This window comes from Elephas maximus, chromosome 9, assembly GCF_024166365.1.
Source record: "Elephas maximus indicus isolate mEleMax1 chromosome 9, mEleMax1 primary haplotype, whole genome shotgun sequence".
Lineage (NCBI taxonomy): Eukaryota > Metazoa > Chordata > Mammalia > Proboscidea > Elephantidae > Elephas > Elephas maximus.
Genome location: NC_064827.1, coordinates 46,366,327 through 46,388,633, shown reverse-complemented (window position 1 = coordinate 46,388,633; position 22,307 = coordinate 46,366,327). Strand labels below are relative to the sequence as shown.

The 22,307-nt window shown below is 46.6% G+C and overlaps 1 protein-coding gene across 3 annotated transcripts in view; it reads left to right on the top strand.

Moving 5' to 3' along the window:
• The window catches only part of FBXO10 (F-box protein 10), a 54,011-nt gene extending 31,737 nt beyond the window's left edge, over positions 1-22,274 (top strand). For all 3 annotated transcript variants that reach the window (XM_049895791.1, XM_049895789.1, XM_049895790.1), the window contains 9 exons: positions 513-1,343; positions 4,197-4,346; positions 5,678-5,814; positions 11,520-11,590; positions 13,197-13,349; positions 14,511-14,780; positions 16,639-16,952; positions 18,079-18,260; positions 20,277-22,274. In XM_049895791.1, the coding sequence (XP_049751748.1) occupies positions 513-1,343; positions 4,197-4,346; positions 5,678-5,814; positions 11,520-11,590; positions 13,197-13,349; positions 14,511-14,780; positions 16,639-16,952; positions 18,079-18,260; positions 20,277-20,451 (2,283 nt within the window). In that variant the 3' untranslated portion in view covers positions 20,452-22,274. The remainder of the gene's footprint in view (positions 1-512; positions 1,344-4,196; positions 4,347-5,677; positions 5,815-11,519; positions 11,591-13,196; positions 13,350-14,510; positions 14,781-16,638; positions 16,953-18,078; positions 18,261-20,276) is intronic.
• The last annotated feature ends 33 nt before the right edge of the window (positions 22,275-22,307 follow it).

Here is a 22,307-nt window from a genome sequence, read left to right as displayed (position 1 = left end):
CGTACTCCCCACCAGAAGTGTGGTTGTATATCCTCAACGGGTGGGGCCTGGCCTTAAGACTTCTTTGTATCTCACCATCTGGCTTAGTACCTGGTATATATTACTGATTGGTCCGTGACCGTCTTTTAACTAAAAAATACGAAAGAGATAAAAACTAGCAAGTCTTTGGGAAAAGCACAGGGCCTAGGATGGCCTTGCGTGAAAAAAGCCAAGACAAGGGTGATTTTACAGCAGTTTTCAATGACTGTCTTCAGAGAGCTGGGAAGGGTGGGCACCTCCAAATTATTTGCCCTCTTTGATGCAGAGCAGCTCCCCAGTTCCTCTCGGACCAGCTGACACACACGCCCTCATGGGGAAGGGGCCTCTGTCCTGCCCAGCAGGCTTGCTTTCTTAAATACATCAACAGAACTAGTGGCCTTTCCATGATCCATCCTCCTTAGAGAGCAAAAAGCACTGATCAGCAAAACAAACCTCATCCCTGTTATATTCATGTTTTCATTTTCATTCCCCAGACAACATCGGGTCATGTCCAGTTTGACAACTGCAACTTTGAGAATGGACACATCCAGGTCCATGGCCCAGGCACATGCCAAGTGAAGTTTTGCATCTTCAAAAACACCCATATCTTTCTGCACAACGTGCCCCTTTGTATCCTGGAAAACTGTGAATTTGTGGGCAGTGAAAACAACTCTGTGACCGTTGAGGGCCACCCATCTGCAGATAAGAACTGGGCCTACAAGTATCTATTAGGGCTTATCAAGTCCTCTCCCAGTTTCCTCCCCACAGAGGACTCTGACTCTTTAATGTCCCTGGACCTAGAGAGCAGGGACCAGGCCTGGAGCCCAAGGACCTGTGACATTGTCATTGAAGGCAGCCAAAGCCCCACCAGCCCAGCCTCTAGCTCCCCAAAGGACTCCAAGGCTGGCTCACAGGAGGCAGAGGTGGCCAGCGATGGGGAAAGGGTGGCACAGACCCCAGACAGCAGTGATGGAGGCCTGAGTCCCAGCGGTGAGGATGAGGACGTGGACCAGCTCACGTACAGACTGTCCTACCAAGTGCAGGGCCCTCGCCCAGTATTGGGGGGCTCTTTTCTGAGTCCACCACTGCCAGGAGCATCCATTCAGCTGCCCAGCTGCCTAGTGCTGAACTCACTGCAGCAAGAGCTGCAGAAGGACAAGGAGGCCATGGCCCTGGCCAGCTCTGTGCAGGGCTGCCTCATCCGCAAGTGCCTCTTCCGGGATGGGAAGGGGGGTGTCTTCGTTTGCTCCTATGGTCGAGCCAAGATGGAAGGAAATGTCTTCCGGAACCTGACTTACGCAGTGCGGTGTATACACAATAGCAAGGTGCTGTCATAGGGACTTACTCTGCAGACCCGTGAGACCTCACTGGGTCACACAGCAGCTTCAAGTAGGCAGGGCTTGAATGCAGGTCTCCTAACCTAATGTTCCTTCCATGCATCATAACTGGACTAAACAGAGAGAAAGAATGGAAAAGGTCTACCGCACCTTCAGAATTTAAAATGCCAAACTGCAAATCTTCTGACACCTTTGGAATCAGAAAATTCACTCACATTCCACCATTCTTGTCAGATGCAGTTATATCTGCCTCTGCATGACTTATTTCCCCTATTTCTTTTTAAAGCCACTAGCTCCCAGAACTGCAAATCTATCTGGCTCCAGGCAGTACTTCTAAAATTGTATATTTGTTTCTTAAAATACAAACTGAATTTTCATCATAAATGTTAAAGAAAATATTTTTAATGATTATACCAAATTCTACGTATATTAGAGAGTCACTGGAATAACTAAACAGGTTATGGTGTTACGAAAAGTTTATATTTTAAAAAAAGCAGATAACTAATTTAGCAGTATAAATATAAAATGCTTATTTGAATAGTTACTGAGAAGCTGTGAGATTGAGATTATTATATGTTTACTTGGCAATCTACAGATTCATCTTTTTTTTTTTCATTCATTTGTTCAAAAAATATGTATGGAGAACCTGCTGTGTGCTCGCTATACTTCTAGGGACCAGGGACACTACAGTGAAAGTGAGGTGTTCTGGATCTCAGCCCTGGGTCTATTATTAATATGCTCTCTGACCTTGAACAAGTCACTTCCCTTTTCTGGATCCCAGTTTCCTCATCTTAAAGTGAGGGAGATGAACTAGATCACAGATCTTCAAATAATTTTGCTTGTGTATTCTCTAAAAAAGTAGGAACCCTGGCGACTCAGTGGTTAAGTGCTTGGCTGCTAATTAAAAGGTCTGCAGTTCAAACCCACCAGCCACTCCACGGGAGAAAGATGTGGCAGTCTGTTTCCATGAAGATCACAGTCTTGGATATCCCACGGGCAGTTCTACTCTGCCTATGTGCTGATAGGAGCCAGAACTGACTCAGTGGCTGTGGGTTTTTTATTCTCTAAAAGAATTTTGAAAAACTGTGTTCCCCATTACTCATTTTTAAGTTGGCATCTAAAATTTTTCATCATTTGTTTAAATAGTTGCAAAGGATATAATTTCTGGTATTTTTAAAATATTGACATTTTAAAATAAAACTGTTACAGTCACTCTTTTAAAATTATCCCTTGAAACTGAAATGCCATAGCAATTTATTATTATTTATTGAGCTATAATTCACATACCATTAAAATTCGCCCTTTTACAGTATATAATTCGGTGAGTTTTAGTATATTCATGAGGCTGTGTAGCTGTCACCACTTTCTAATTCCAGAATATTTTCATCACTCCAGAAAGAAACCTTACACCCATTAGCAGTCATTACCCATTTCCCTGCCCCTGCCCTGGAAATCACTAGTGTACTTTCCATCTCTATGGATTTGTCTGTTCTGGAGATTTCATATAAATTGAGTCATACAGCATGTGGCCTTTTGTGTCTGGCTTCTTTTACTTAGCATAGTGTTTTCAAGGCTATCCATGTTGTCACATGCATCAGTACTCTATTCCTTCTTATGGCTGAATAATATTCCAATATATGGATATGCCCCCATTTTATTTATCCATTCATCCACTCAATATTGTTTCCACTTTTTGTCTATTATCAATAATGCTGCCATGAACATTTGCGTATAGGTTTTTGTGTGGACGTATGTTTTCATTTCTGTTGGGCACATACCTAGGAGTGAAATTGTTGCACCATATGGTAACTCTATTTTTAACTTTTTGAGGAATTACCAAAATGTTTTCCCAAGTGGATGTACCCGTTGTATATTCCCAGCAGCAATGTGGAGGGTTGAAATTTCTTCACATCCTTACCAACACTTATTATTGTCTTTGTTATTGTATTTATCTTACTGGCTATGATGTGGTCATAGCAATTCTTTTTTATTAAACTTCATTTTTTAGAGCAGTTTTAGGGTTACGGAAAAATTGTGCAGAAAGTACAGACAGTTTCCATATTAATAGTAATTTTTTTGACTTATTTTGAAATAATTTCAAACCTACAGAAAAGTCGTAAGATTAGAATGAAGAATTCCCATATACCTTTCACTCAGATTCCTCAATTGACCTACATTTGCTTTATTCTCTCTATAGATATATTGATATATTTTTTTTGAATCATTTCATATACAACCCTCAAAAACAGGAAATTAGCACTGATATAAGCCTACCCTCTATTCTGTAGACCCCATTCAAATTTTGCCTCTTGTCCTAATATCCTCTGTGTGTCCAGGATCCAATTCAGGATCACTGGTGTCGCCTTAATCTCTCTTAGTTCCTCAGTCTTGCCATGTCTTTCATGACCTTGGCATATTTGAGGAGTATGGGCCAGTTATTTGTAGAACGTCCCTCAGTTTGGGTTTGTCTAATGTTTCACCATGATTAAGTTGAGGTCACGTATTTTGGGCAGGAATACCACAGAATGATGCAGTGTTCTCAGTCCATCAGTCATATCAGTAGGCGTATGATGTTGATTTATCCTTTTTTAATGGAGATGCTAACTTTGATCATGTGGTTACAATGAAGTCTACCACTTTCTCCACTGTAAATTTAGTAAGTATTTTGAACTTACTAATAAATTTGTGGGAAGATACTTTGAGACTATGTAAATATCCTGCTTCTCATCAACCTTTCACCCATTAGCTCTCGCCTCCACAATGATTCTTGCCTCAAAGCAATTATTACTCCATTGGTTGCCAAATGGTGATTCTCTAATTCCATCCTTCTTTCCTGCTTAGATCGTCATGCTCAGGAATGACGTTTACCGTTGCAGAGCATCAGGCATCTTTCTTCGCTTGGAGGGTGGAGGCTTGATCGCTGGCAACAACATTTATCATAACGCAGAGGCTGGCGTGGACATCCGGAAGAAGTCCAACCCACTCGTACTGGTACTCTTCTCTGCCTTTGCTTCCTTTCCTTTTCAGAGCAGCTCTGGGTTTTCAGAAACCTTTTCGGAAGATATCTAAACAAATGTTGCCATCGCAAATTTATGTTGCTTCCTGTTTGCAAATAGTTCCTGCTCTTTTCTCTGTGTGTCTTTGTTTCTGTGGAATCATTTTGGAAGAGATATGGCTAGCTTCCTGTGGTAAGTATGGGATTGAATTTAGGCTATAAGTTAACAGACTGAAATAATTTTATTATAATTTTTTATTGTCTAAAAATTTAAGTCACTGTGGAAAAACAACTGGCCTGGGAGGCAGAAGTTCAGATCTGACTCTGCCACCAACTTACTATGTGACTCTGGTCCTGTTTCCCTATTTGTACAAAGTGTTAGAAATGAGTAATCTCTACGGATCCTTTAGCTTGTATACCTTCTATGACCATATGCCCATGGGAAAACTGAGCTCCCAGAGGCCGCTCCCCTGAGTGAGAAGCAGACTAAAAGCCAAATGGCCTTCGCCCTTCTCTGGATGTAGTGCCCTTGGGACCACATGGCCAGCATTCTGTCATATTGGGTGGAGCCCAGGTGGTGTAGTAGTTAAGAGTTCAGCTGCTAACAAAAAGGTCAGCAGTTCAAATCCACCAGCTGCTCCTCGGAACCCCTATGGGGTAGTTCTACTCTGTCCTATAGGGTATCTGTGAGTCGGAATTGACCCGACAGCAATGGGTTTTTTTTTTTTTTTAACTCTTCCCTGAAGGAGCCCTGGTGGCACAGTAGTTAAGTGCTTGGCTGCTAACCAGAAGGTTGGTAGTTTGAACCCACTGGCTGCCCCACAGGAGAAAGATGTGACCGTCTGCTGTCATGAAGATTACAGCCTGGGAAACCCTATGGGGCAGTTCCACTCTGTCCTATAGGGTCTCTATGAGTTGGGATTAACTCGATGACAATGGGTTTGGTTTGGTTTTTGGACCCTACTCTGAGACGTGGGCTCCTTGGACCCTGGGAGGTATGGCTCTGGCCAGATGATCGTGTGTCTGGGGGACTCTTTAGAGGCTCACAAACATTCAGTAGCCTGCCTTGCAGGTGAAGAGCAAGGGCCCTCCGCAGTCAATGTCAGCCTGAGTACATCCTAAGAGGCAGTGAAGACTTCTGTATTCCTGTTCTCCCTTACAGCTTCGCTGTGTGCACCTGTGGAGGAAGGACAGGGCAGCAGCTTGGTCTCATTCACTTTGGCATGAGCTTAGCATCTTCCTGGCCCAGTTGTGTAGGCAGCGTTGGGCACTCTGCCTCTCACTGGCGTGACTGACCCTTCCTCTGGTGTTTCATCTTCACTTGCAGTGTAATCAGATCCACCACGGCCTTCGCTCTGGCATTGTCATCCTTGGTAATGGGAAAGGCATCATCCGAAACAATCAAATATTTTCAAATAAGGAAGCTGGCATTTATATTCTGTACCACGGAAACCCAGTTGTGAGGTATGCACCTCTGGACCCAGACCATCACACTCTTCCGTGATCCCTTCTTAACTCTCTCATCTCTCTGTTTCTCTACTCGCTTTTTTTTTTAATTAGAAAACATATTTAACTAAAACAACTCTCAGATGCGAGCAGAAACTTCACCCATAATCCCACCACAGTAACACAACTGCATTTGTGTTTCTCTGTTCCCTTCCAGTTAACTATGTGCAGTCATTCTGTTCAGTAAACATTGCTGAGCACTTACAACAAGGGATAACAAAGGTAAATAAGTGGCAAACCCTCCTCCCTAGGGGCTTGCTCTAGTCTGGAGGACATGTACGCATAGAAATAACTCTTAAGACAGAGATGGAAATAAGCCAATCACAAAAGGACAAATATTTTATGACCTCACTTATATAAAAAGACAAGAAAAGGCGAATGTATAGAGACCAAAGCTTATTAGTGGTTACTAAGGGAGGGAAGGGGAGGTTATTGCTTATGGGGTACTGAATTTTGGTTTATGATGATGGAAAAAATCACATTGATTAAGGGTAGGGTTGCACAGCCGATTATTGTAAGTGCTGTCAATAAGTTGTGCACCTGTAAAAAGTTGAATTGGTAAAAGTTGTACGATAGACATATTTACAAAGATTATATAAAAAAAAAAAGTAACTGCTGAGGCTGCTTATGTATAACCAAATACCTCATTTGGTTCCTTGACTTGGAGGTTTAGGGTCATGGTTTCATGGGACATCCCAGTCAATTGGCCTAATAACGTGTTTAGTGCTTCTGTTCTACCTCCTACTTCTTTGAGTAATGCCTGGGGTTTTAAAAGCTTGCAAATGGCCATCCAAGGCACAACAATTGGTCTCTTTTTGCCTAGAGCAACAGAGGAAGAAAGAGAGACAGGAATAGGAGGAGGAAAAGGAATGTATGGCTAATTATCTCCATGAACAGCTGCCTCCTTTGCCATGAGACCAGAAGAACTGGATGGTGCCCGTCTACCATCACTGAACATTTTCATAAAAGGTTCTATAGAAGAATCCTGATCAAAAGGGAGAAAATGAAGAACAGAATTTCAAATCCTCATGGATCCAGACTTCTGGAGTCATGAAGGCTAAATGAACCCCTGAAATTATTGCCCTGAGATGATCTTTAAACCTTAAGCCAAAAATATCCCCCGAGGTCATCTTAAAACCAAAGAGTAGTTTAGCTTACCTAGTAAAAATTACCTGCCTTGAGCATTGTATTCTTTTAAAAACTATATGGGATCAAATTGACAACAGCATCTCGAAAGATAGGAACCTTAGAGGGCAGTGAGTTTATGTTAATGGGGGAGGAACAGCTCAGAAAAGGAGGGGGAGAATGGTTGCACAACTCAAAGAATGTAATCAGTGTCACTGAATTATACATGTAAAAACTGTTGAATTGGTGTATGTTTTGCTGTGTATATTCTCAACAACAACAACAATAAATTTAAAAAAAGACAGATGCAATAGAGATTTCCAGTCACCTGACAACTCCAGTCAGTTGGTAGTGGCTACCTGAAGTGCAGTGTTAAGACTGTGAGGCTCTATCTGGCCTCGGCATAAAAGCACGCCATGGTTAACTAGTGATGTCTGCCATGGTAGGGAGGGCGTGGGAAGGGGCCGTGTATCTGCCATCCCAGACGGGACAGACTGTGAAAAATGCTGTGAAAGTGGTACCAAGAGAAAGAGGAAAGGAGAGAACCATTCTGATTAGGAGGATGTAAGAAGGCCTCATTTAGGCGGTGGCAATCGAGTTGGACTTTGAAATATGGGTAGAACTTGGACTGTGATGGAGATGGGAGGTGGGCATTCCTAGTAAAGGAAACAGCGTGAAAAAGGCAGCAGAGCATAACAGACTGAGGGTTTAACTAACAGTCCATTGCGGCTTGAGGAAAATGTGGCACAAGCTGAGACACTGGTATGAGATATTTTAAATTGGGGCAATCCCAGAAATCTTGGGCTCTGTGGTCACTGCAGCATGACCTTTTTTTTTAAAAAAAAATAATTTTTATTGTGCTTAAAGTGAAAGTTTACAAATAAGTCAGTCTCTCACGCAAAAACCCATATACACCTTGCTACACACTCCCAGTTACTCTCCCCCTAATGAGACAGCCCGCTGTCTCCCTCCACTCTCTGTTTTCATGTACTTTTTGCCAGCTTCTAACCCCCCCTCACCCTCTCATCTCCCCTCCAGGCAGGAGATGCCAACATAGTCTCAAGTGTCCACCTGATCCAAGAAGCTCACTCCTCACTAGCATCCCTCTCCAGCCCATTGTCCAGTCGAATCCAGCAGCATGACCTTTTATGTGCCTCTGACAGTCCATCCCTGCCATGCAGCATAGTGAGAAGGAGGGATGGAAGAAAGGCTTGAGCCAGATGAGGAGGGCTTTATGTAGACCAAGCCGAGAAAGGAGGCATTTATTCTGAGGAGAATAACGGGGAATTGTGGAAGGTTTTTTAGCAGAAGACTCACACAGTTATGTTTTTGCTTGAGGAAAATTAACTGTCATTAATGTGCGACAGATCTATTCTGGGTTTTTTCCTTTTGTATTGTTTTATATGTACTTTTTCCACGTTGTTGTATGGCTTTTATCACTTGGACAAGTTTCAGAACATTACATTGTGTTAATATTCAGTAATTTTTGAACCAGTCGTATTAGTTGTAGCAACTATTTTTCACTGTTATAAACAGCTTGCTATAAACATTTGTGGTCATAGAACTCTTTTACCTTCTTTTGCATTATTTAATATAAGAATATGTGTTTGTATCATTCCCTTAACATACATTTAAATGCTTGTACCTAAAGGGACAGGGATATAAAAAGTGTGTGAAGATAGTCTCTGTTTCGTGGAGTTTATAGTCTCATGTTGGAGATAGACACATACAACAAAAACCATGATAGAAAACTCACTGAAATGAGTGTTTTAATAGGTCTTTGTGCAGAGGACCAGAGGAACTCAGCCCCAGTTTCAGCTGAGTACATCAGGGAAGGACGCATGATAACATCTGAGTTGTGTTTAGAGGATAAATAGGATCAGATTGCCGTGGACAAGGCATTCTGGGCCCAGAGGCAGTGAAATTCAGGGTATGTCTGAGAAAATGGTGAGAAATGTGTGTCTGGGGACAGGATGCCTGGGAGGACAGAGTAAAAGATCCACTTGGAAAGGCAGGTTGAAGCTGGAACAAGAAGGACCTCAAATGCCAAGTGTGGTGGGCAGAGTAATGGCTCCCCAAGGATGTCCATGTCATAGTCCCCAGGACCTGTGAAGGTGTTACTTCATATGGCAAAAGAGACTTTGTAGATGTGATTAAGTTAAGGACCTTGAGCTGGGGAGGTTATCTTGAATTATCCAGGTGGGCCTGATGTAATCACAAGGGTCCTTAGAGAAGCAGGTGGGCCATTGTCAAAAGGAAATGTGACAGTGGAAGCAGGGGTCACAGGCCAAGGAATATGAGCAGCCTCTAGAAAGTAGAAAGGACAAGGAACGGATTCTCCTCTGGAGCCTCCAGAAGCAATGCAGCTCTGCAGACATCATGATTTTTAGCCCTATAAGACCTATTTTGGACTTATGACCCCCAAAACTAGAAGATAATTTGTGTTGTTTTAAGCCATTGAACTTATGGTAATTTGTTACAGCAATAATGGAAAACTAATACAGCAAACAAAGAAGTTTGGACTTTACCTTTTGGTTTCTGGGGAATCATTAAAGGGTTTTGAGCAAGGAATAGCATGATCAGATCAGTGTTTTGTGTTTTTGTAAACATAGTGACCTTGAAAGAATAGGTTGTGCTTTTTCCTTTTCTCCTTGTTCGTGATTGGAGGTAAGGATCTAGGGGAGGGTTGTTGTTGATAGTTGCCGTCAAGTTGATTGCGACCCCTGCGTAGAGTAGAACTGCTCCATAGGGTTTTCAAGGCAGTGGCCTTTTGGAAGCAGATCACCAAGCCTGTCTTCCTAGGCAGCTCTGGTTGGGTTCACACCACCAATCTTTGGTAGTCAGGCACTTAACTCTGTGACCCAGGGATAGAATGAATGCTGGGAATTAATTTTGAGATCCCTGAAGTGGCCTGGATGGGGCAAACCACAGCATATTTTTAGTCAGTGAGAGTTAACATCACCTATCGTGTTTCGGTTTTTGCCTTGGCTGCCAGGAAGTGCAGGGCTAAGTCGGTGCTCATATACGGTAAATATCCCACCCTTGGTCCTTGGTACAGCGATCTGTCCACTTTTTAATGTTTTCTGATCCCTCTTTTATCTTTATTCTGCCCTGTGTACATACATGTACATATTCCTCCAGGTGGCCATGGACCCTCTCTGGAGGTAAGTGAGGTATGTTAGGAAAGATATACCAGCCACATATTTGCTGCCTGTTGGACGAGATATGGACGAGACATGCCCTAGCCCAAGGGTTACTTCTGATTGAATTGTATCCAGATCAAAGCAGCCTCTTCAGATCTGTCTGAGGAAATAAACAGGTCTTTTTAACAGATAATTTCACCTGCTTAACTGCAAGATGCATTATAGTGTAGATGCAGTTGACATTCAGCTTTCCCAGTATCAAATAACACAAATTGCTGTTTTTCTGCCAAGGAAGTAAGCCGTTTGGACCCTGCCCTGGGAGATGGAAAAACTTAATCAGTCAACCCCTGATCGTTGATGTTCTGTGGGGTGCCAGGCCCTGTGTTAGTCCCTGACAGGCCCAGCTGAATATTTGGCCCTGAATCCCTGAGATACACAGCGGGGGTGTGGGAGGCCCGCTCAAGAGAGAGTGAGCAGATGTGATTCCAGTAAAGCAGGAGATCACAGCATTCCTACTAACAGAAGATGTGTATCCTCCAGGGAAGACACAATTCTCCCAATGTCTGGGTATGATGAGCTTGTTTTCACAGGTAGTAAACATGTTCTCTAACGTAGCCAGTTGTCTGGTTTTGAAGAAATCATTCAAGAGGGCTTTACGTGGCAGTAAAGGGGTTGTGTGTGTCTCTGAGTAGGAGCATGTTTTTTATACATTCCATTTGTGGCTAATTCGACCCACGAGGTTTCACATACACGTTGTCACTATGATACAAAGAGAATGGTTGCATTTAGGTGGTGCGTGTTTCCACTGAATCCTCCTTCTGATGTTCTTAAAACCCCCTTTTTAAATCTGGTTTTCTTCTTTAAGGCGTGTTATAATTTTGTGTTGTTGTTCAGTGGATAGGTGATTGAGTTGACAGGAAATAAGATTAAGAGTAGATGTTGGAGACAAACAGAAGATTGTGGGCTCGTTATAGGAAGAGTGTCTCATTCGGGATTTGGACACAAAACACTCCTAAGCAAGCTTAACACAGCCTCCTAGGGATTCTGTATACCACCAAGACCAAGTATTCTACCTGTGACTTGGGCCCTGTATTCACATCTGTTTAAAATACTGTTTATATGTACGTGACAGTAAGGAGTGGCCACAGAGAACTAGATATCATTGTGCTTAGATGGCGTAGTTAGGGGTTTAAATTTTTGATCAAGTTGTCTCAGTGACAAGTAAGGGTTTCTAAATGCCTGGCTCATAGGACTTTGGGAGTACTTTATGCCTCTGTGGACGTGAGCCATTTTGAGCCACAAAAGAAGGTAATCACCGTGGGTGGGGCATTGTTTTTGAAGGATGACAGTGGGGCCCTGGTGTCACCTCTTTGTCTTGCTCTCCTTCCATTCTAGTGGGAACCACATTTTTAAGGGCCGTGCTGCTGGCGTAGCAGTGAATGAGAACGGCAAAGGCCTCATCACAGGTATGGGATAAGAAGTGCCTGGAGCTGTGGCCACCAAGGTGACTGGTAGAGCAGCCCCACGCCTTAAATACACCCCCTGGTTTGCTCCCTCCCAGCTGCGGGATCTTACATCACTCTTTTTACCTTGCCAGACTTTAGCCGCCTCCTCTGAATGGTGGGCTGGCCTCAGGGATACCAGCTCCACACACTGGCTGTGCTTATCAAGAGGAGGGCCTAGCATAGAAGGAGGGTCTGCTCTGCCAGGCCCAGCACTCAACAGGACCTTACTTCGTGGCTCATGTAATACTTTCAGAAACATTTATGCCAAACAAGTCATCTGAATCCCTCCTCTTGGCTTTGTATGGGCTTTTCCCTGCTCTAGAAATCCACCCCCGGCCCCCCTCTGCCTGGCTAACTCCTGTTCATCCTCAAGTCTCAGCTTAAATATCACTTCTTCGGGGAAGCCTTCCCTTACCTTCCATTATACAGAGACTCACTGTACCCAGTTCACCTCCTCTGTAGGACAGTTACTTAATTTCTTAGTGAGTTGTTTAATGTCAGTCTCCTCTGCTATCAGGCAGTAAGTGTGATCAGGCAAGATCAAGTCTGCCTAGTACATTAATGGAGCCTTGGCACAGAGCACAGCCATACCGGGCACAGAGAAGGGACTCAGCAAGCATCAGTCCAGTGAACACTCCTGACTGAATCCAGCCTTCATTCAGTCATCAAACTTTTATTGAGCACTTCCTGTATGCAGGCAGTGTTCCAGGAGGTGAGGATACAGCAGTCAACAAAACAGACACCGTCTCTCCCCTCAGGAGCTGACGTTAGGAGTGGGGAGCAGATACATAAATAAAAGCATGCTTACACATGCAAGAAAAGTCATATCTGGGGGTGAGTGCTCTCCAGGTAACTAAGGTGACAGAGGGATTTAAGATTGTGTGGTCAGGGCAGGCCTTTCTGAACATGGCATTTAAGCCAGAACCTCAGTAACAGAGAGGAGCTTGAGCAAAGAGCCTTCTGTGCAGAGTTGCCTGTGGGAACACACTTGGAATGCCTGAGGAACAGAGAGATGACTCCTGTGACTGGAGTGCAGTGAGCAAGGGCCAAGTAGTACAGATGGGTCACAGAGGCCAGAAAGGGCCAGTCACACAGGGCTTTGTGAGCCATTGTGCCTCAGCCCCAGAAAGCTGAGAGTTTGCCCTGCCTCCATGCTTGAGGCAGCAGTGTCCTAAAACTGCCTTTCTGACTTGTGCCTCTTCAGCCCACTCCCCAAGAGGTGGTGGCTTCCAGAGAGAGAGGAAAGGAAGAGTGTGGTCAGAATACAGAGCCAAGGCTGAGGACAGGGACTAGCGCCTTCCCAGGCATGTGATGAAATGGCTGGATTCTGCCCTTAGATAACCACCTCTGAGCCCCTACCTGGCCTTGGTCCGGGGACCCTAAAGCCAGTTTATTTTTAATCATCAGTCTTCAGGGCTGTTGGGTGCAGACAGCAGACAAGATTCCGAGTGCTGGTTGCTGACAACATAAGACCAGTCCAGAGTGTCCCTTCTCTCAGCTGTCCCAGCCCTCGTTGCCAGCACTGGAAGTGGCCCTTGGGTATCAACCTCCTTTTCTGTCTCCATAGAAAATGTCATCCGCGAGAATCAGTGGGGAGGTGTGGACATCCGTCGTGGAGGGACCCCTGTCCTCAGGAGCAACCTTATCTGCTTTGGCTATTCAGATGGCGTGGTTGTGGGAGACGAAGGCCGAGGGCTGATAGAAGGAAATACCATCTATGGTAAGGGGCATGTTCCCAGAGGGAAGAGGCTTGGGATTGGGAGCCAGGAAGTCCAGGCTCTAGCTGGGTTCCATCTTCAGCTTGTGGGTCGTGAGAAAGTCATCACCGTTCCTGGGCCTCAGAGACCTCATCTGAAGGACAGGAATGATTTCTGGCTCCTCCCAGAGTGTAAGAGCCTCTCACAAATCTTGTAATCCTCAGATTGACCCCGTGGGGTCAGCGGGATGGAGAACTTTATCCCCGTTTAAAACAGCAAAAGACAGGAGCTGGATCATATCTAAGACCAGGGTCAGTTAAGCTCTGACATGTAGGGATCTAACTCCTAATTCTTACCCTTTCTTTTGATCCAGAGAACTGAAAATGTAATGCTGCCAAGAGGGAACTCTTCTCATTCACTCTGTGACTGTGGGAAAAGCCTGAGTCTTTCTGGACTGCATCTCTGATAATAAGAATAAAAAATTTAAAAAACCCATTGCCATCAATTCCGACTCATGGTGACCCTATAGGGCAGAGTAGAACTGCCCCCATAGGGTTTCCAAGGAGTGGCTGGTGGATTCAAAGTGCATTAAGAATGCTTAACTACTGGCGCCACTAGGGCTCCAGTAATGGTGACAGTAGCGAACATTTATTGAGGCCGGTTCTGCTATGCTCTTTATGTGCATTATCATATTTAATTCTCATGACTGCCCTCTGAGGTAGGTACAGTTATTAGCCCAATTTTAAAGATGAGAAAATAGAGGCACAGAGAGGTCACACAGCTAGGCAGTGGTAGGTCTAGGAGTCAAATGCAGTGTGGCCCCAGTGCTTGCCCCTTCCTCTGTGCAAGGAGGGGTTGGGCTGGGTGAACTCTGAAGACCCCTTGGGCACTGTCACTACAGGCTTATGTGCAACTGCTCTGGAAGAGTGGTCTTGACAGTTCTCAGGACACTTTTGTGCCCTGTGGAATCATCCCAGCTTGTGAGGTTGGCCTGGTTGTTGTTACCCCATGTATGAAGGAGAAGCCTACAGCCAGAGTCATGAAGTGACTTGTCCAAGGCCACGTAGAAAATCAGGGACTTCCATCTCCAAGGCCAGTGCCTTTTTGCTGCCCCTCCTGGGGAGAACTGGGTGCTTCCTGACTCATGGTTGGGTGTCAGTGACCAGCTCCTTTTGCTCTCCCAGCTAACAAGGGCTGTGGTGTATGGATGATGTCGTCCAGCCTGCCCCACGTCACCAGCAATCATGTCAGCTACAATGGCCTGTATGGCGTGGCAGTGTTTAGCCAGAAGGATGGCTCCAGCGAGTTCCCTGGAGGCCATGGGGCCCAGGAGAACTTCAGTGAGGACGGGGACGCCATCCTCTGGGAGACAGAGCTGGAGAAGGATGACGACCCGCTGCGCCGGCCTGTCACCGTCGCTCTTGTGGAGTCTAACAGCATTAACCACAATGGAGGTGAGCCCCTGCCCAGGACCCTTCCGTGAACTCCACTGCCTTACGGGCCCTTCTTGGTCCCAGCTTGCCCTTCCAGCCTTATCAGCCACTTCTTCCTGCCACTGCCTGATGCCCCAGCCTTCTGTACTTCATGTTCCCTGAACTTGAATCCATTCCATCCCACCTCCCCGCCCCCGGCCTTGCTCGTGTGGTTTCTCTTGCCTGAAATTGCCTTTCTCCCGTCCATACACCCAAACTGACTTAAACTTCAGAGCCCATCTGAATGCAGCCCTCCACCCTTTCCTTTGTGAACCATTCCTGGTGACACTTACTCTGGGGCCCTTGACTCTGTTTGTTCCTGTGGCTGTTCTATCAGCTCTGACAGGCTGTGGACGTGGGGGAGGAAACGAATCTCCCTCATCCCAGTGGGCCCTGCCCTGAGCTTTGGTAATCAATTCTCAGACACATTTTTCACATTTTAACATTTCTGCTGAGATGGGTCTTACAGTTGATCATGTGTCATGGTTTTATTGGCAATGATTTTTCTTTCTTAGAGGTACAAAAAATAAGAGCGTGTTTTAAGTCCATGTTATCTGAGACTTGATTAAAAAATTGTAGTAGGTGTTTGGTATTTATTGAATTGTGAAGTTTTTATTGTGGAGTTTGTCTAACTCCAGGCCAATGATCGGAATCACTGAGGGGGAGGGAAGTTTGTTAAGAGCACAGGCTCCAGGGCCCTGACTGCAGATGACCCTTCAGGAGGGCTGAGGTGGGGCCTGGAATCCAAACTCCTGAGAAGCTCCCCGGATGACCCGAGTAATCAGCCAGTCTTGATGAACCCTGGCTTCTGCGGCTTGAGTCATCTTTCATAGATGGCCGCCCTTTCCTGTCCATAGAGAGATGTCGGGAAAGGTATCCCTGCCCCAGGTAAGCTCATTCCTCTGGGAGGGGTGGAGGGCAGGGAGATCAATAGCCAGCAGCCCCAGCCCTCTTAGTCAGAAATTGAGTTCTGTCACTTCTAGCTCAGGGTCTCCTCCGGGTAGCCATCCTGTCCAGTTGCACAGGCAAAGCAGCATAAATTCACAAATGCTTGATTTCGTTTTGTTGTTCTCAGCCAAGCCAGGAGAAATCAACAGGCAGGTGCTACCAAGAGGTTCTGCGTTACAGGCTCAGCTCAAACTGCTGCCTGTATATCCCAGTCATTGGCCTGCACACACTCCTCCCAACGCCACCCCAGTTCTTCTCGCTTCTTTGGTGGGTGGATGTCACAACTGCAGAGTCCTCGCCCTGCGCCTGCCCAGGTCTGACCACGTCATGCTCCTCTAGTTCTGCTGAGTCTGGGCTGTTTTCTACTAACACATAGTGTCTCTAAGCACACACAATCCTCAACACCATTTTCTCCCTTTCAGATTTTCTAGTACATTTTAGACACATATTACTTAACTTTTTCTACTCAAAAATAGGGAATTTCCCTTATGAAGGAAGTTTCCCAAAACAGGAGGGAGGCAGATTCCAGCTCAGTCTGGGAAGGAAAACAAAACAAGCAAAGAAACTTTCTAGTAGGCAGATCTGTTTGTCTAGCGGTGGAATGGGCAGCCTTGAGGAGGTAGTGAGCCCCCCATCATGTGAAGTGCAAATAGCAGTAGGCTGGCTGATCTCTTTCAGCACCACATTTCCCTGGGTGCATTTAATAAAGATTTGGTTTAGAAGGACCAGGATTTTCTCAATGTTCTTGCAGACCCAAGGGCTGGTTCTGTGGGTTGCTATTTCTTCCTCACCTGTCTCCTGGGTGCACGATGCAGGGAAGGTTCTCCCTGGCTGGTGTTGTCAGGCCTGACCCTAGGACCACCCTGTGCTTCCCTGCTTCCGCCCTGTACAGCCTCAGGACTCTACGTGCAGAGTGGCGAGGCACTGCACATCATCACCAACGTGATCCACGCCAACGGGGACAGAGGCATCACTGTGGCCCAGAGCAGCCAGCTCACCCATGTGGCCAACAACAGCATCTCCTGCAACCGTCAGAGCGGGGTCAAGGTCGAGGCCCAGTGCAAGGTGGAGCTCCGGGGCAATGGTATCTATGACAACAGAGGCCATGGCATCATCACCAAGGGTGACAGCACTGTCGTCATTGAAAATGACATCATTGGCAACCGCGGCAGTGGGCTGCAGCTGCTGCCTAGGTCCGACACAAAGGTGTGTATGTGTGCATGTGTGTGTGTCGTGTGGTGCTGACAGAGAGGACAGCACTGGAAGAATCTTTGTGCCCTCTCTGCTGAGAAGTAGATCCTTAAGCACTCAGGGCAGCATGGGGCATTGTCCCTCCTGCCGAAACAGCCTGGCAGATGTGGGTGAGACTTCACATAGGACAAAACATATGAATGGGGCCCTGAAGGATGAGCAACAGTTCCCTGGCAGGAAGCCAGGGGTGGGTGGTCACCTCCTAGACTCGCAGTGTTGGGAGCAACCTGAGCTATCTCTGTGGTCTCCAGGTCAAGGATGGGGCTATTTCAGCTCTTTCCTATCAGAAGACTCTCACACAGGACTGGTATATAGTAGTGCTTAAAGGGGAGAAGTCCTGCCACAGAGCCTTTGCACACCTGTTCTCTGGATACCAGGAATATCCGTTTTTCCCTTTCATCCTACAGCTTAGCTGTCACTTTTTTCTGGAAGCCCCCCTGATTCCCTAGGCTGTTTGAGATGCCCCTTTTCTGGGCTTCCATGGTGCCCATGCCCACCCCTACCTCAAAGAGCAGTTCCCACAGTGCTTTGTGTCTGTCCCTTGACTTACCTGTTCGCCCCATAGGACTGTGAGCTCTGAGCAGCACTCATGTTATGCAAACCACTGTGCTGGGTGCTAGTTACAGTGTAAGCCAAACAGACCCATCACGGCCCTTGTAGAATTTCAGTCCCAGAGGCTCCTTTTTAGCTCTCCAGCTTGCTGTTAGACAAGTGGTAAAGAATTCCTGGACTGTGTGTTAGAGCACTGTGGGGGAAGAGGCCAGGGACACACAGGCTCAGCTGGGTTGCCAGTGGCCTAGCTTCTGGCCCCATCCTTTCTGCAAGGCCTTTGCACACTGTTCCTTCTTCCTAGAACACCTTACTGCTGCTCTGCACCTGGTAAACTTCTACATCATAGCTGTCACCTCCTCCAGGAAGCCTTCCATGGGCCTCTCAGGTGGTCTCGATATCCCTTCTCTGAGCTCCTTTGGCTCTGTGATGACCTACCTGGCATATTCTTAACTCTCAGTTTTGTAACTGATGGCTCCCCTATCAGTCTAGGAGTCCCTCAGGTATGACAAGTTTTGGCTGCCTCTCCCAGGTAATAAAGAACCGGATCCATTCATTCCGGGCCTACGGCATTGCGGTACGGGGTCGCGCCAAGGCCCTGGTGCAAGAGAACATCATCTTCCAGGGCAAGACCAATAAGACCATCTTTCAGCAGATCTCAAACAACCGAGAATGTATCATGCAAAACAATAAGTTCCTGGTCTTCAAGAAAAAGTAAGTGCCTGGAGTTGCCTGAACCAGCCTTCTAGAACCACGGCGAGGTGACGAGGCCCAGGCCTCGTGATTGTGGCTGCCCTTCTCCCTGCCATTCTGCCAGCTTCTGGCACTGGTCACATAAAGACCTGGGCTGAGGACCAGCACCTTACTCCCTGGGAGGGAACCAGTTTTAAAAGTTGGGAGTATATAGTTTCAAAGCTTAGCTTTGCCAGTTTGTGATTGTGTGACCTTCGGCAAGTTACTTAACATCCCTGAGCCTTAGTAAAATCCAGTCAGTGCTGTCTGCTTTGTAGCATCAATTTGGGGTGAAGTAAGACCATGTGGCCTAGTAGAGTATCATGCTAGTTGCTGCTGCTGGTGTTGTTTTTAGTACCTCTGCCTCAGCATACCACAGTTGCCTCACACTCTTCTCCCCCAGACCTTAGTCCTTCCATGGTCCCCATTTTGATGACATTACCGTCCACGAAGCATTCTGGCAACAAAATCTTTGCCTCCTCCTCCTCCCTAACACCAAAGTACAGTCAGTCACCAGGTCGTCCTGATCCTGCATCTAAAACAGTCTTGCACCTGGTCCCTCCTCTCCTCTCCCTGTTGCTGCCGTAGTTCAGATTTCAGCACCTCTCACCCTCACGTATGGTCTCTATTCTTGTATTGGTCAGTGCGGTGTTAAACCAGTTATAAATATAATAATAGTTGTTGCTGTCACCCCTGTACTGTTAATATGACCCGTTCTGTGGCAGCAGCCCCCTGCCTCGTCTCTCTGCCCTTAGGCCACCCTCCAACCCATCCCACAGGCTGGCCTATGCAGCCTGCCAGATCAATCATTCTCAATCAGGTCGTGTCACTTCCACGGTGAAACCCTTTGATGGATCCTCGTTTTCTGTAGCAGTGATCCTCAAACACACACGATGACGAGGACAGCACAGGCTGGGGCAGTGTCTCGTTCTGTCGTGCACAGGGTCGCGATGAGTCGGAAACCACTTGACGGCACCTAACCACAGTAAAAATGCTGAGGAAACCCCCGGCACGTGTATATTTACGCAAAATTATGTGTTTTATTCTATTAGTACATTATATTATAAACTATATCAAAATAGAAATTTGTAAAGTATAAAATAACAAACAGAAATTCTACTATTTTCTTCCCACATCCCAGCAGATCACATTGTGGACTCCCTGGGATTCACGTCCTTTTTCCTTCTTTAGAGAACCCCAGGCTATAGGATATAGCCCAGACCTAACAACTTGGCATCGTTCACTACGTTATCATCTGTTTTAGTTTAAATATAACTTACATAGAATAGAATTCACCCTTTTTAGTTCTTTATGTTTTGACAAACCTATAGTCACATAACCATCATAAGCAAGGTATAGAAGAGTTCCCTCAGCCCTCCAGATCCCCTCACGTTCCTTTGTAGTCAGCCCCTTCCCCCACCCCAGCCCCTGAAACCCACTGGTCTGTTCTCCATTCCTATTGATTTGTATTTTCTAGAAATTCATATAAATCATACAGTGTGTAGTCTCTTGAGCTCGGCTTCTTTTACTTAGCCTAATGCATCTGAGATTCATCTACGGTGTTGCATGCAGGTAGCTCATTCCTCTTTACTGGTGAGCACTGTTCCATTGTATGGATGAACCACACAGTTTATTCATTCATAGCATTTAGGTAGTTTCTAGTTTTGGGTCATTATGACTAAAGCTATAAATACTCAGAGTTGTGCAGCTGGAGAAAAAAAGAAAGCTACTTAGTTAAAGACAGGAAAAGTGAAGCCCACAGAAGGAACTTGTCCAGGTTACATACAGCATTGAAGGCAGAGCTGGAACGAGAATATAGGACTTTTGCCCTGTCGACTCACACATGTCCTGCCTCCACAGGCTGTCACTAACTTGGGAGACAAAACCTACACTCAGGTTTACATATGGGCCCAATGATCTTGAGCTAAAGGTATGACTGTATAGGACATTCAGCAAGTGCACTGCACCTCTGAGTTCACTATCATTTTGCACCTCCAGGTCTGATACATGGCGCCTGGTGAACCCACCAGCACGGCCTCACCTTGAAAACTCTCTTAGAGGCCCCTCTGCAGCCCATAATGGGAGGAAGGTGGCAGCCATGGCTACCAGGATCACAGCCCGTGTGGAAGGTGGTTACCACAGCAACCGCAGCATTTTCTGCACCATCCTATAAGGATGAAGACCTGGCCCATCTCAGGTCTAGGCCTGGAAGGGGCAGGTGAGGCAGGAGGCAGTGCTTTCAGAGGACTCCTGGAACAGCAGCCACATCCCCTGCCCTCAGGCCCAGGCCTTGACAGGTGCTCAGAAGAGCAAGAACATGAAGCCTTCAGAAGGGAAGAAGTAGTACCTGAGAAGACTCCAGGCCTCTTTCCTCTTACCTACCACCCTTCACCATGTGAAAAAACAGGCTCCCAGGTCTCCTGCAGACTTTAAAAACAAGGTACCTCCAAGACTCTTCTACTCCATAACCTGCAGTAGGAAGAAACTTAGAAATGCATTTCAAAAAGACGAAAAAACACAAAAGTTGGTGTGTTTCCAGTCATTTGAGCTCTTGTGATTATAAAGGGTCAGGGAAACGCAAACGATCTGTGAGGCTTTGATCAGGTTTTTCTGTTGAGTTACAGGGAACCACATCTCACACCAAATACAGACTCTTCTCAGGGAAGAGCAGATTTACTCCTGAGGGAGGGAAATAATTCTGCTGAGGTGGGAAGACACAACTGCCCTAGAACTTTCCCCTTTCCTAGACCTGTCTCTCTTGATCCCACCAGGGACACCACCACACCCTCCCAACTGCCAGTGGAGCCAGGAGGAGTTGGGTTTGGTTTACTCAAGGAGACAGTTCTCTTAGACCTGGACATAGACCTATGAGGGGCTTGGGGCTGGAAGCCCCTCTTGAAAGGCAGCCCCAGTGATGACAAGAGGGCATGCTGAAAACAGTAGGGGTGCATGGACAGCTTCCTTCAAGTGGCTCAGGAGTGCAGGCAGGTGCCAGGCTGGGCAGGTACGGGGATGCTTCGGGTTGCTCCTAGACTCAGGAGGTGGTACCTCGGTGCCAGCTGCAGATTCAAATCCCACGTGAGAGCACCCACACCGGCTGTACCTCCCAGGCACCAGCCTTGCAGACTAGAAGATGGACGTGCCTAGGGTCCCTTGTATATATCCATGCTCCCTCATGGATAATCACCTGCCTTACTGCCCCTGCCATGTTTCCCCACTCTGTGCCTTGGCTCATGCTTTCTTCCTCCTGGCATGCCTTTTTCTGCCATCTCCATGTTTAGCTTTAACACTGCCACCTATACACAGCACTCTCTTCCCTCCAGACGACAATGCTCTTTCCTTCTTCTGAGCACCAATAGCCCCCCTCTGCTCCCTCTCAGGGTACCACGCACTTTCTGCCTTGTTTTGGAGCTGTCCGGGTCATACCCTGTTCTGTCCACTTGCCTGTGTGTTCCCCGAAGGTAGGGTAGGGCAGGGCCATGTCCTACTGCGTGTCCCCAGTACACAGCCCAGGGCTGGGACAGGGTTAGTGTCCTGAGGAAAGGAAGGCTGGCTCCCCAAGGGCTTTACTGAACCATAATATAAATCTGTCAAGGTTCCAGAGCCAGGTGGGCTCAGACCCCAATTGCCTGAAGTGGGCTGGATGCAGGACTGGCTCAGCCTGCACACTCCCCCCTCACTCAGCCTTCCATGCGGGGCCTTCACCAGCCTGTTGGCGGGGGGGTTGCTGTCGTGCACTTCAGTGGTCCTGGCAGGCCCTGGGTGCTGCTCTGCTGGGTGGGGCAGGAGGGAAGCAGAGGGAGCTAGGAGCACTGGCTTCTCCCTGAGGACCCTGGGCACAACAGCACCGGCCCCGCCTGTCCCCAGCACTGCCCTTCGCACTTCTCTTTGGTGGCCCCACTGTGAGTCGCTGTACAAAATGCTGCCTTTATTTTGTAAAAAATGACTTTTCTGTGAATCAAGTGCTTATGAGAATCTCAGTAACCAAATAAAGTACTGTATTATTTGTGGGGTTTCCTTGGTCTGGGT